Here is a 14,846-nt window from a genome sequence, read left to right as displayed (position 1 = left end):
TTAGGTAAAAGAATCACTTGCAAATTAAAAACTGATTTGTGCGAATAGAAATTAGTCCAATTTAATATTTAATCACCTTAATATTTAGAAAATCTTTTGCAAGTGGATCACCATTTGGTTTTTATCATTAAAGTTCGACAACCCTTCCACGAAGAGGTCAATTTGCCCTTATAGCTCGTACATCCATCTTGAACGATTTCAGCTCATCTTTGGTAAGAACATTTGGTGTCCACCGTGGACCTGCATAAAATTGTTCCTAGACCACAAGTCTTATGGTACTCAATAGAAGCATGATTGTGACTTCATCATCATCATGGACCTCTCAACCGTGGGTTCTTCTTTTATTTTAACTCTAGTATGATCTATCACTTCAAAAAGGAATTATTCTTGTTATTGAATATAAAATGTGGTAGTGTAAAATGGCATGTCTAGGAAAATTCTGACAAGGAAAGACTTGGTACTTAAATGTGTCCATTTGTGACTCACCTCTCTTTCTTAGAAACTTACCTAGTGTACTATTTCACAATCTATAGCCACTATACTAGTAAATAATATTATTCTTAGTGAGAAGTGCATAAATCGATTTTGATCCATGACAACAAAATGAGATATAGATGTTCAATGGAAATTACTTTTTTTTTGTGAAATACATTACCAGAAGAATGTGGCACCATCCAAATTTGTCTTATTGTCAAGGAGATCAGCCTGACATCTCTAGTAGAAGATGAAATGGGCTTGGACCCCATGGTAGAATTCCGAGAAAGTCGACCTACCTTTGATGGCCATCATCACGGTACATCTCGACCATTTACCCACTCAGCTCACTAGGATCGAAAGATGATCAACGTCGACCCTTTGCTTGGATTCTAGCATACATGCCTAACATATAGTCTCGACTTTATGTGTCATAAGCTAGTCATTCAACCCCAGGCAAGCTCGTGGCCCAAAGGAAACGCAAGCTCAAAGAGGAGAGAAGACTAACGATTGATCAGTAGAAAATGACAAATAGAGAATGTGCATCAATTATGCTGACTTAAACAAGACATGTCCAAAAGACAGATATCCCCTTCCAAGTATAGATTGGCTCATGGATAATGTTTCAGGTTTCGAGTTTTTCAACTTTCTTGATTCCTATTCGAGGTACAATTAGATTAGAATGTATCCACCTTATGAAGAAAATGTAAGTCAAAACATGAATAAACGTAAATTGAACACATACAATTTATGTTCACAAAATAGATCTTATCATATCATGATTCTCACACAATCATATAATCAAGAAGGAATATGCACTTACATTGATCCATGAGTGATCCTAATTGAGCAGTTACTTTATCTCCTTTATCCCAATCTATCTCTTGCAATTCCGTTCTTGTCTCACACTTTCGTGATGGTTAACAGTGAGACAACTATTATTTGCAGAGACAGAACCTTATAGCTTTAGTACCCAATCTCCATCAGATGTAGGTTTTCATTAGGTATATCATCAGATATATATTTCTCACATTAACCAATGGGCCTTTAATTCTATTATTATTATTAAATCATATTTGGGCCCAAAGCCCAAACTCTAAGTCATGTGAGTCACTTTATAGAAATTAATTTACATAATTTCTTACATTCTCCCACTTGACTCATGAGTTATAATACTTTCATGATTTAATAATGACATAAATGCGCATTTAAAAGGCCTTACATAAATTGGTTCTATCATTATTCATAATCAAGAATACAGAAATAATAAGAGTCATGGCGGTTACATGTCATTTGAATCAACACATTTCCTTCCATGTACTACTATATCATTCTTTCTCCTTAATATGACTTTATAGTGAGAAATTCATAATTGGTTCAAACATAATGTCATTGTCATCAATAACAACATAATTTGTTTTCCACACCATAATAACATAATTTGCATGCATATACATAAAGTAGAAAACAACATAAATTTCAGAAACTTTATTTATCAATGAGCTCAGAGTGTCAAATAAGCATTAACAACATTCATAATTCACTAGTAGACATAATGCCCATATTTACAACATGACCAGTAAATGTTTTGGGCGGTAACCCTTTTGCTAAAGGGTCAGCAATCATAAGATCAGTGCTAATATGTTCTATTGACACTTTATGTTTCTGAACTTCTTCTTTAACGACAAAGTATTTCAATTCCATATGTTTAGCACCTTTGGAATACTTGTCGTTTTTAGAAAAGATGACTGCTGCGGAGTTATCACAATAAATTTTCAGCGGCTTGGCAATACTGTCAACAATTCCAAGTCCTGAAATAAAATTCCGCAACCAATTAGCCTGAACTGTGGCCTCAAAGCATGCCACAAATTCAGCCTCCATAGTGGACGCAGCGATGACTGACTGCTTCACACTTTTCCATGAAATCGCTCCTCCGGCTAAAAGATACACATAACCAAATGTAGACTTTCGTGTATCCACACAGCCAGCAAAATCTGAATCTGTATATCCAATCACCTCAAGATGATCAGATCTTTTATAAGTAAGCATGTGATCCTTCGTTCCTTGCAAGTATCTTAAAACTTTCTTTGCAGCTTTCCAATGATCCAATCCTGGATTACTCTGGTATCTACCAAGCATACCAACTGCAAAACTAATATCTGGTCGTGTACAAGTTTGAGCATACATTAAACTCCTAACAATAGATGCATAAGGTATATTCTCCATCTGTTTCCGTTCCAAGTCATTCTTTGGACATTGCATGAGACTAAATTTGTCTCCTTTCTGTATTGGAACAGGAGATGTAGAACATTTATCCATTCTGAATCTCTCTAAAACTTTATTAATATATGCTTTCTGAGACAAACCTAACAGTCCTTGTGATCTATCACGGAATATTTCAATTCCTATCACATAGTATGCCTCACCCATATATTTCATCTCAAAGTTATTAGAGAGAAACTTCTTAGTCTCACTTAATAGACCAAGATCATTAGTTGCCATGAGAGTCACATATAGTCTTAAAGACCCATTTACACCCGACTCTCTTGCATCCTTCTGGCAATTCTATAAGGCCCCATACATCATTCTATGCCATTGATTTAAGCTCATCTTTCATAGCATCTAACCATTATCAGAATTATCAACATTGATGGCGTCTGAAAATGAAACTGGATCATTATCAATACTTAAGTCATTTTCTAACTCTTGTAGATAAACCACATAATCATTCGAAATAGTAGATCTTCTTTATACTATTTCTTGTGGTTGTTCTACTACAGGTTCATTGTTAACTTCATGATTATTAATTTGTTGTTCTTCTTCATTGTTGAGTGGTTCAACTACATTAGGAACAACAACACTTGGAGTAGAGGTACTAGTTAAAGGAACATGTACTCTAACTTTCTTAATCTCCACATTTTGTGAAGTATTACTCCCACTGGTTTCACCATTTTCAATGAGCCGTGCATTTCCAGATTCAACAATTCTTGTGTTATGCCTTACTAGGAACCCTGTTCAACAGATACATGGCAGTTTTTAAAGCATACATCCACAATGAAACAGGTACAGTAATATAAACTGAAACATTCCCAAATATAAAAGAGTATCCGGCATCATCAAGTTTAGACAATAAAACTAAATTCCTAGATATCCTAGGTACATAAAATAAAAATAAAACTATCCATTAAATCTAAATAAAATCCAGTGTCGAGCCGACTGCTTTCACTGGAACTTTCTCTTTATTCCCCATGAAGACAAACTTTTCATTTGGCTTTATGGTTCGGGTTCAAAGTAATCCCCTTCTTTTCGAACCAAGCCTTACGTTTAAGACAATCCTTTTGGAAATGTCCAGCTTTCTTGCAGAAATGACATTTGTCATTCTTCTTCTGGAGCGTAGTAGAGGACTCATTTATCTTCAGTGGTCCTTTACCCTTTCCTTGTTTCTTGAAACCTTTCTTTCTAGCTCCTTGATTGTTCACATAATGTATGGAGTGGTTTCCTCAATTCTTCAATCTAGTCTCTTCCTGAACTAACATGTTATGCAATTCATGCATATTCCACTTATCTTTCATAGTGTTATAGTTCATCTGGAAAAGATCATACTCAGACGGTAAAGAGTTCAAAATGAACTGTACGAGAAAATTATCATCCACTGCCATTCCCAGAGACTTAAGTCTTGCCGCAATATTAGTCATTTCAATGACATGTTCGTGCATAGTACGAGAACCATCAAATTTCATGGTGATTAAGGTAGTCATTAATGTCCCAGTAAGAGACTTATCAGCTGTTTGGGAGCACTCTTTCACAGACTTCATGAATTCTTTTGCATTTTCGGTTTCGGGAAGAGTAGACTTAATATTGTTTGCTATGCTCATTCGCATAAACATCAGGCTGAGTCTATTTGACTTTTCCCAAGCCCTATAATGAGCTTTCTCCTTATTGCTACTATCATCGGTAATAGCAGCAGGTTTCTCGATTCGAATGGCCAAATCAAGATCCAATATACCTAAGTGAAATTGGACTTTTCCACTCCAGTCAGAAAAATTTAGACCATTAAAGACTGGAACAGACGTAACTTGCGAATGTAAGGCTACAGGAACAGATACTGCAATCACACATGCTTAACATTAATACTTCGAGTCATAAATTAAACATACTATACAGATTCAGAAAACATTATATGTATACTAACGTTCTCCTTTGGGAGATCCATTAATACACAAAACATAATGATGCTAATAGTATTAACTTTATTTGGTAAGATATATGCATTAACTAGAAACACTTGTTATCTTTGGATATACAAGCAAAAACTAATAACACATACTCACTACCAACAATCATATCCATTAATTATAAGGACAACTAATCAACCTTTGGGTGATCCATAATGCCCTATAATAATGAATTTCCATTTACCCATATACTTCATAATTTAGCATCCATTCTATAGGTAATTGGAATAAAATTTATCAGTAATCTGGAATTAAATAAAACTTAAAGATTTGATCACTTTGGTGATTAACAAATCTATCATACAAATAATTCCATAAATATTATCATTAATTGAAATAAAATTTCATCATCCATAATTTGGAATTAAATAAAACATAAAGATTTGATCACTTTGGTGATTACAAATCTATCATACAAATAATTCCATAAATAATATCATTAATTGAAATAAAATTTCATCCATAATTTGGAATTAAATAAAACTTAAAGATTTGATCACTTTGGTGATTACAAATCTATCATACAAATAATTTCATAAATAATATCATTAATTGAAATAAAATTTCATCCACAATTTGGAATTAAATAAAACTTAAAGATTTGATCACTTTGGTGATTACAAATCTATCATACAAATAATTCCATAAATAATATCATTATATGAAATAAAATTTCATCCATAATTTGGAATTAAATAAAACTTAAAGATTTGATCACTTTGGTGATTACAAATCTATCATACAAATAATTCCATAAATAATATCATTAATTGAAATAAAATTTCATCCACAATTTGGAATTAAATAAAACTTAAAGATTTGATCACTTTGGTGATTACAAATCTATCATACAAATAATTCCATAAATAATATCATTATATGAAATAAAATTTCATCCATAATTTGGAATTAATTAAAACTTAAAGATTTGATCACTTTGGTGATTACAAATCCATCATACAAATAATTCCAAAATTTCAATTTAAAATTAAATACATAAAGCGGAAATATAATTTTCCATTCCTCACTTTCAATCAATTAAACTTTAATTTAAATGCAAATTAAATTACATTATGACATAATAAAATTTCATTAAAACTTTAATTAAACTTTAATTTAATGCAAATAAAATTACATTAAAACTTTATAAAATTTCATAAAAACTTTAATTAAACTTTAATTTAATGAACATAATCATTAAAACTTTAATTTAATGCAAATTAAATTACACTAAAAAAATAATAATAATAATAATAAATAATACATAAACAGAAAAATTAATTTTTCGCTACTCACTTTTAATTAATTAATTAAACTTTAATTTAAATGTAAATTGCATTACATTATAACATAATGTAAATTTGAATTAAAAACTTTAATTAAACATTAATCAAAATGAAATAAATAAAAATAAAAATAAAGAAACATGATGTTAGGTGCATAGACTTACTCGTACACGGTCCACCATTTTTATTTATTTATATATTGTTTCATTATTTTATATTATAATATAATTATCATTATTTTATATTATAATACAATTCCCTTTCATGAAACCCTAAAACTCAATCACAGCCACCACCTTTCACTTTATCATGAAATCCTAAAAACCAATCACAGTCACCACGCATCATGCGGCAACTACCAGCCAAGGACCACCGCGCGTTACCGACCTTTATGCGAACGCTCGCTCCGAACCACCACGCAACGCAGTCGCTCTTTCTCTCCAACCCCGATGCCACTGCGCGCGAACAAGGTCCAGCGACCACCGCTCGCGCTGCGCAACACGTCGCCGCGCCCCACCGCGTGAACCATCGCTGGGCGCGGAGGTCAGAAAACGAAGATACGCCGCAAGCGCAACGGCACCGCGTGTGCCACCATGCCGCCACCGCACCGCGTGTGCCACTAGCACCGCTGCAGTTATGGGTGGTGACGTAAAAACGCAGGATGACAGCGGCGAAGGCTTGCAGTCCCACTTATAGGTTCATATTAATGACATTGATGCATAAACCCTAATTTTAAAATTAGGGTTCTTCAATTGGGATTAATTAAAATTAGGGTTCTCTAATATTGATGGCTTAGGACAATTAGGGAATTATTATAGAGGAATGAAAACCTTAATTTATAAATTAGGATTCTTAAAAAATTTGGGAATATCTATAAAATTAGGGTTCTTCAAATTTTGGAAAAACATTAATGGAGAATCACAAAAAATGAGCAACAAGGCTCTGATACCACATGTAAGTCAAAACATGAATGATACCACATGTAAGTCAAAACATGAATAAACGTAAATTGAACACATACAATTTATGTTCACAAAATAGATCTTATCATATCATGATTCTCACACAATCATATAATCAAGAAGGAATATGCACTTACCTTGATCCATGAGTGATCCTAATTGAGCAGTTACTTTATCTCCTTTATCTCAATCTATCTCTTGCAATTCCGTTCTTGTCTCACACTTTCGTGATGGTTAACAGTGAGACAATTATTATTTGCAGAGACAGAACCTTATAGCTTTAGTACCCAATCTCCATCAGATGTAGGTTTTCATTAGGTATATCATCATATATATATTTCTCACATAATTTCTTACAGAAAAGACTGCATTCATGACAAAAGGGTCCAACTTTTGTTACAAGGTCATGTGTCGGCCATAAAAATGCTTGTGCCACCTACTAGTGGCTAATGCATAAAGTGTTAAAAGACCTCGTCAGTAATACCGTGGAGGTTTACGTTGCTGACATGGTAATTAAATATGTCACAGTCAAAGACCATCTGTTTCACTTAGAGAAAGTGTCTAACCAAGTTTGAGCACACAATATGTGTCTCAACCCTAAAAATGCTTCTTAAAGATTGGTGGCGTAAAGTTCTTAGGTTTGATGATAACACAAAGAGGTATTGAGGTCAATCCAAAAAGTGTGAGGTCATGTTATGTATGAGGAGTTCGAGTAACCTCAAGGAACTCCAATGTCTTAACGCACTACAAGAAAATATTGAAATACATACCGATTATTACATACGGATGAAAATCCATATGTAAAGTGAATTTTACATACGAATATTTGTATACGGATTTTCATCCGTATGTAAGATACTTAAAAATTAATTCAAAAAACATGTAAGGTATTTAAAAATTTAATTAAAAAAAATTGTTACATACAGATATAATACATATGTAATTTATTTGAAATTTAATTAAAAAAATAATAAAAAATTGTTACATACGAATTTAATCTGTATGTAAACTTATTTCAAATTTAATTAAAAAAATAACAAAAAGTGTTACATACGGATTATATTTATATGTAATGTAAATTAAAAAAAAATGGTTACATCACACCCACTTATATACAATGAAAGATCCTCATCTCTAGTCGATGTGAGATCTCCATCACACCCCTCTCACATATTATGGTTGGTGGTATGATAAACCCAACAAATACTCGCTAATATTAGTAATGTTAATATTTATAATATTAATAATATTTATAATAATAATATCAATAAATATAAATATTATTAACAACATAAAAATTATTAATAAGTGAAATTTGTGTATTTAATTAATAAGTGAAATCAAGAGATTATTTCGAAGTTTTAATCTGTTAAACCTGGTATAACTCTCTTTGAAAATATTTTGAAGTCGAATGAAATTTTAAGAAAAAATAGAGAAAAAACGGTTTTAAGAGAGTTATAATTCTTAGTTCTTGGATCTTTCTTTAGTAATTTTGGAGATCATTTTAAGTTAATCAAGAAGTGCTCATCTAATTTGGTTTCAGTTTAAGTGTAATCATTTAGGTGATATTCTCCCTGTATTTTGGTTTTTATGTAGATTGCAGGTGTTCCTGGTGAATAGGGTGTTTAGTTTATGTTTTGTAATAAGGTTTTACATATTTGTTAACCAAAGTGGTTCGTGATATCTTATAATTTTAATCCGTTGTTGTTAATGTGAGTTTATTTAGTGTAGTTAAGTGATTGGATGTAACTCATGTAACTATGTAATTATTGTAAATGAGTGAACCAATATAATTTTTTTATTTCTTTATCTGCTTGATCTTTTAATGTTTGCATTAATTTGTTGCTTCTAATAATTTTAGTAAATCAATATGTTAAAATATTATTCATAAAGCTTTTAATTTGTTAATTCAGTAAAATAAATTTTTCCAAAGAATAAATTTTCTATATTTATGAAAAAAATTAAAAGTTAAATTTTCCCAATTTTATCCTATTATTACTTACAAGAAGTTGGGTCTAAATTGATGAGAAGACATCATTTGGTAATCAATATGTCAGTTTTAAGAATAGAAAGTTGAAAAAAAGGGGTGAATGCTTTCACTTTCCTAATCATTCAATAGAGTTTCGAAAGAAAAAGAATTTTATGATTAGAGAAACCTATTTTTTAAATTTGAACACTAATAGTTCGTGAAAGCTCATTCCATTTTATTTATTGATAATATACTAAAAAAATACAACCATCGACTTAATGAGAAGTGTTGGTTATGAGGTTTTTTTACACGTAAAATAGGTGTAACTTAAGTTTAAGAATTGTTTCTAAAGTCAATTATTAAGGATTAATAGTTTTTTATTTAAAATCAATTGTTCAACTTAAAAAATGATTTTAAAAATATTTTTATTTTTTATTTTTCTATGTTTTCTTTATTTGTAAATAAAATATCTCTTATATATTTTTTTGTTTTTCTATTAATTCGTTTTATTTATATTTTTAATCTATTGTATTTCATGTCATGTTTAAGTTTATTTCTTAATAAATTAATCTTTGAAGGTCCTAAAAAGCATGATATGGGTATTTGAGAATGAAAATAACATTATATTTACCGTCAAAATCACTTCTTCCTTCACACCTCTTTCAATCTAATCCCACAAAAGAATTATTTGAATCCAATTGGCTTTCAAAATAAATTATTGGAAAAAAATCATATAAGTGTGATCAAGGAAACAGAGTAAGTGAATCAAAATTTGGCGCCACAACTTTTACACTTCGCCCTTTCACCATTTTCCATGTTCCCTAAATATAACCGTTGTTATTCAACTTCAAAACATTCAAAACAGAATATTGATAATGACATTAAAAAGACGAGAAGTTCATGAGTGAAGAAAGTGGTGAATTAGATATTAAAGTATTTGCACTAAAGAAGATTGTATCTGAAATGTTTAAAAAATAGTGTGGAAAATTAGCACCTGATAAATGTAGGCATATGAGATTTGGTGCCTTAGGAATTTCCAATTTATGCTTCGTCTTACATGTTTATTGCTTTCCTACCAAGCCATATAGTTTAAATGAGAACAATCTTTTTCCAGTCTACGACTTCTTCTTTCTTGTAGTGTTTTTTGAGCAACGAACAGTGTGTAATTCTGAGTTGTGAAAGGGATTCTGGCAGACCCTCCTCTAGCAAACATTGGAGTATTGGACAATTACTGAGCAGCAACTCTTGAAGAGAGGAGAGGTGATAGAGACCCCTTTAGTCCAGTTTCTTAAGATTTGGACAATCTTTTTTGTGTAGTAAGGAAGACTGGGAGCAAACCTTCACCTGGGAAACATTTTGCATCCTCTTTTTGAATAAACAAGGATTTTATGGAAGGGTTGGTTTCCCAAACCCCCTTCTTTAGTGAGGCAACAACTTTGGAGCAATTCAAGAGAGAAATGTGTTTTAGATTTGATGGCAGACATCCGTCAGACGACTCCACTTCTGGACAATTATTTATATACAGATTATTAAGAGATGGAAGGAGGGCAGGCATACGTTTAGGCATTGATTTCAATTTCTCCAATCCTTCAATCCAAAAACTCTCTAGCTGAGGTGCAAATAATCCTTCATTGGGAAATGATTCAAATTTAGAGCATTTTCTAATTGTCAGACTCTTCAAATGACCGTGAGGGTGCCCTTGAGATATCATCTGCAGGTTATGACATTCGTTTAAACGAAGGTAAGAAAGTTTTGGAAACAAGTCTAGAGGGAAGTTAGTGAGAGAGTCACAACATTGAATGATACGCAATTCTACAAGAAAATGGTAGGAATGATTTATGGGAATGTTCATGCTTGGACAACAAAAAATATTTAAGGATTGAAGAGGAGTATGAGATAAGAGCATATCAAATGAAAATGTCTCCATCTTCACACCTTCAATTTCTATATTCGAAGTCTCAAGTTGTTTGCAAACATCAATAGTTTGATACTTTAAATGAGAAAGGTGTTCTAACAAGTGCCCTTTAAATTTCGGACAATTCCACATAGAAAGATGTTGAAGACTTGGAAAAGCACTTGTGTTGCATTCCCATTCTTCCCATTCCTTCATATCATCAAAGATCAACGTTTCCAAGGATGCAAATGCATATGAGCTATTCCCGTAAAAGTTAGCATCTATCTGCACTATCTGATGAAGGCCGTAAATTTTCAAGTACTTGAGAAATGTTAAAATTCCAAGGGAAGGCAACTGCAAGCAATGTTTACAGTTCATTAAAGTTAAGGAAACCACATTCAATAGAGAATTGTCAGATAACCAATGGGGAAATTGTGTTCCACCATAGCCATCAATTGACAACTTCTCCAAATGTCTGCATGGTTGCAGATTCTCTAGTATTTCTCTTTCCTTTATTGATTCGTCATTGTTGCACTCCAAACTCCATTTTAAATGTAACCCCACAAGATTTTTTTTAGTCTTCAAATCCACTTCCAATGCATCATAGGGATTCACCATATTTTCAATATTTTTAATTGACAGCTCTCCGTGAACATCAAGTTCTCCTAGTTGTTCAATATTGGACTCATCGCTTTTGCCAACCTCAAACCCACCCATCCATACTTGAAGGTATTTCAACTTTCCTAAAATAACTGGAGCCTTTCTTAATGAAGTTCCAATAAGTTCAAGGAGACGCAACTTAGTGAGCTCATGCAAATTCGAGGGTAGCTCCTTCAAATGGGAACAATAGTTTAGCTTCAACACTTGCAAGTTATAGAGTGAACATATTGAGTTGGGAAGTGTTTTTATGCATGTGCTTGAAAGGTCTAATGAACAGAGATGTATAAGATCGGCTATAGTGTCAGGCACCTCTTTTATGTTATGACAATCAAACAAAGATAAGAGTCGTAAGCACTTAAAGTTGGAGACCAACTCTTGTATTGACATCCCACAATTCCTGGATATGGACATAAATGTTCGTAGCTTTTTAGAATCACATAAACTCCTATACTCATCACATTCTACAGGATTCTTTATCGTTGAAAAGTGACGGGTAGTCTTTGGTACGCTTCCTGGTCTATCAACACCCAACCTGTAGCACATTTCACCAGAAACATATTTTGCTAAATCATTTAGAAGGTCATGCATCACAAAACGTGTTTTGTTGTACATTATATCTTGTATAATTGACTTTTGAAAGAATGACCTTGATAACATATCATTAAAATATTGTTCACCTACTTCTTCTAGAGACTTACTCTGTCGAGAGCATTGTAGAAAATTTTCAGCCATCCATGAGAAAATTAAGCTCTCCTTGTCAAACATATGTCCTTTGGGGAATAACGCACAATAAGCGAAACATCTCTTGAGATGAGAAGGAAGATGGTAATAACTCAATAACAAAGCGGGGATGATTTTACTATCTTCTATTGGTAAGTCCCATGTGTTGCTTCTCAGTAAGCCTTCCCACTCTGAAACTGATGACTTTGACCGTAAAAGACATCCTATCGTTTCAAGGGCCAGAGGTAGTCCTTGACACTTTTCAACTATCTTCATGCCAATGTCCTCCAACACAGAATTCGACTTAGAGTTATCATATTGAAATGCATGTGCAGCAAAAACTTGCCAACTATGATCTTTTCGTAATTGCTTTAGTTGGTGAATCTTGTTTGACTCCATGGTAGAAGCAACTTTGTTAATGCGTGTTGTGACAAGAACTTTACTTCCCTTAGCACCATATTTAAGAGGAGTTTGCAATGATTTCCATTGGTCTCGGTGATCGTTCCAAACATCATCAAGAACTAGAAGAAAATTCCTTCCTGTCAATGATTCTTTCAATCGTCCCTGAACCATTTCTAGGTTTCTGCTATCATCAGTTGACTTATGAATTGCCTCAAGAATTGTTCTGGTTAACTTAAAAACATCGAATTCATCAGAGACACAAGCCCAGACTTTGATAGGAAATTTAGCCTGTATGATTGGATCATTGTACACATGCTGAGCAAGTGTGGTCTTACCCATCCCGCCATGCCCACAATAGAAAGTATTGAGAGTTGATTATGATTATTACTCTCAGATGTCAACCAATCAAGGATGATTTCTTTATCCTCATCTCTGCCATAAATAACCTCTTCAGCCACCAACGATGAAGATTCATTTCTTTTCTCTAACACTTTATTACCCAATTCCGATCCCACACCACCAACATTTTTCAGACCTAGATCATCCTTTTGGTTTAACAGAGATTCAAGGTCATCTAGGAGTTCTTTCAACTTGGATTCAAGAGTGCGTACCTTGTTAGAACTGGTTTGGTATTGAAGTTGTGACTGAGTTTTGGAGAATTCATAGTCTATTTCATCCAGCAGATCCTCTGTGTCCAGCAACACGTCTCTGACATCATCAAGCCATGCTTTAACATATGGATTTCTGAACTTCTTTAGTTCTGCATCATCAACCACAGCATTGATGGACACCAACTTCCTCCTCATATTTTTGAGCAGCTTCTCATCCAGCTTTCTCCCACGAAAGTAGTCCAGAACTTGATTAGAATCGAGCTTGTGAAATAGGACCTGGAGAACAGCTCCAAAAAGAGCACCTCCAAGAGTTTGAAGGAGTGGCATGGTTAGAAAGGAAGTGGGGAAATGAAAGAGAAGAAAGGGTTCTGAAAATTGGAAGTGAAGCTGAGTGACGTGAATGAAGGACTGAGGATTTTGTTCAATAAAGGAGTGATGGGCTGGAAGTAGTAGCGGTTGAAGATTATTGCCGACAGCACCATGTGGTTCACACTATTTGGTGTCTTACTTTGTGAATAAAGACACAACCCACTTATTACTTTCAACACAATATCTCGTAATAGAGTGTGAATCGAACAGAGGAAATATTATTAGTGTTCAACAGTGTTTTCTTTTTCAAATTGAGTGTCTAATAAGTTAAATTTCTTTTGTTTGCGTCCTTAAATAAATACTAATGTATACTTTATTTCTTTCAAGTTTTTTTATTCTTTAATATTTGTTATCATAATAATATATATTTTTTATAATATATGGTCACATGTCATATCAATATTAGTATAAAAAAACTTGAATGTAGATGATTATTTAATAGTTTAAATTATGTGACAATATAATAACTTAACAAAGAAGTGAACAATAAATATCAATATTAGTATAAAAAAACTTGAATGTAGATGATTATTTAATAGTTTAAATTATGTGACAATATAATAACTTAACAAAGAAGTGAACAATAAATTAACAAAAGATAATAGAAAACTAAAAACTTTAACTTATTAAGTATAAGATTTAATGACAAAATCATTTAATATTCCAAGTTGGTCATATATTAAGAATTTGAAACATATTATATGATTTTATTTTATTTACAAAACAAATGGAAAGTTTATTGAACGTGATGAAAAATAAATGAATTTGAGCAACTTCATGAAAATTGAATAAATATTTTAAAGAGGATAATTTGTTGGAATAATATTTGTTCAAACAGTTCTCTTCTATTTATAAGCTCCACGGTGGAAATAATCATTCACAGATGTTAAAAACATGATAGATAAGTCTTAGAATCATTTATATATATAAAAAAATATGAGTAGTTGATTATAAAAAAATGTAAAGTACAATAATATTCCATATTCAATGTAAAGGCCATCTATTAAACCAATGTTGAAAGCTACATTCTATGTTAGTTACATTACAACAAATGTAGAAAATCATATATTCCAAAATGGTTTTAAATAAATTCCAAGGCAGGATTTTAGATTTACTAGATGTACTCAATTCGATTTTTTTAAAAACCTTAATTTGTAAATAATTTCAAAAATTAATTTATATTCAAATCAGTTATTATAGTAAATAAATCTTCAATAACACGCAATTACTTTGATTGTATTCATAATCATTACTTCAAAATTCA

General features: G+C 32.2%; 1 protein-coding gene and 1 pseudogene across 1 annotated transcript; both read right to left on the bottom strand.

Annotated features, from left to right (window-relative positions):
• Positions 1-3,974: 3,974 nt before the first annotated feature.
• On the bottom strand, positions 3,975-4,897 carry LOC137809504 (uncharacterized). The gene is made up of 2 exons (XM_090297818.1): positions 4,894-4,897; positions 3,975-4,579 (listed from the first exon to the last, which is right to left on the bottom strand). Exons 1-2 carry the CDS (start codon positions 4,895-4,897, stop codon positions 3,975-3,977), a joined length of 609 nt encoding a protein of 202 aa, XP_090153944.1.
• Positions 4,898-9,610: 4,713 nt separating this feature from the next.
• LOC137828171 (putative disease resistance RPP13-like protein 1) lies at positions 9,611-13,710 on the bottom strand (annotated as a pseudogene).
• Between the last annotated feature and the right edge of the window lie 1,136 nt (positions 13,711-14,846).

Source organism: Phaseolus vulgaris, chromosome 11 (genome assembly GCF_051622355.1).
Source record: "Phaseolus vulgaris cultivar YP4 chromosome 11, ASM5162235v1, whole genome shotgun sequence".
Classification (NCBI taxonomy): domain Eukaryota; kingdom Viridiplantae; phylum Streptophyta; class Magnoliopsida; order Fabales; family Fabaceae; genus Phaseolus; species Phaseolus vulgaris.
Note: the sequence above shows the minus strand (reverse complement) of the source record. Positions and strands in the feature narration are given on the sequence as shown.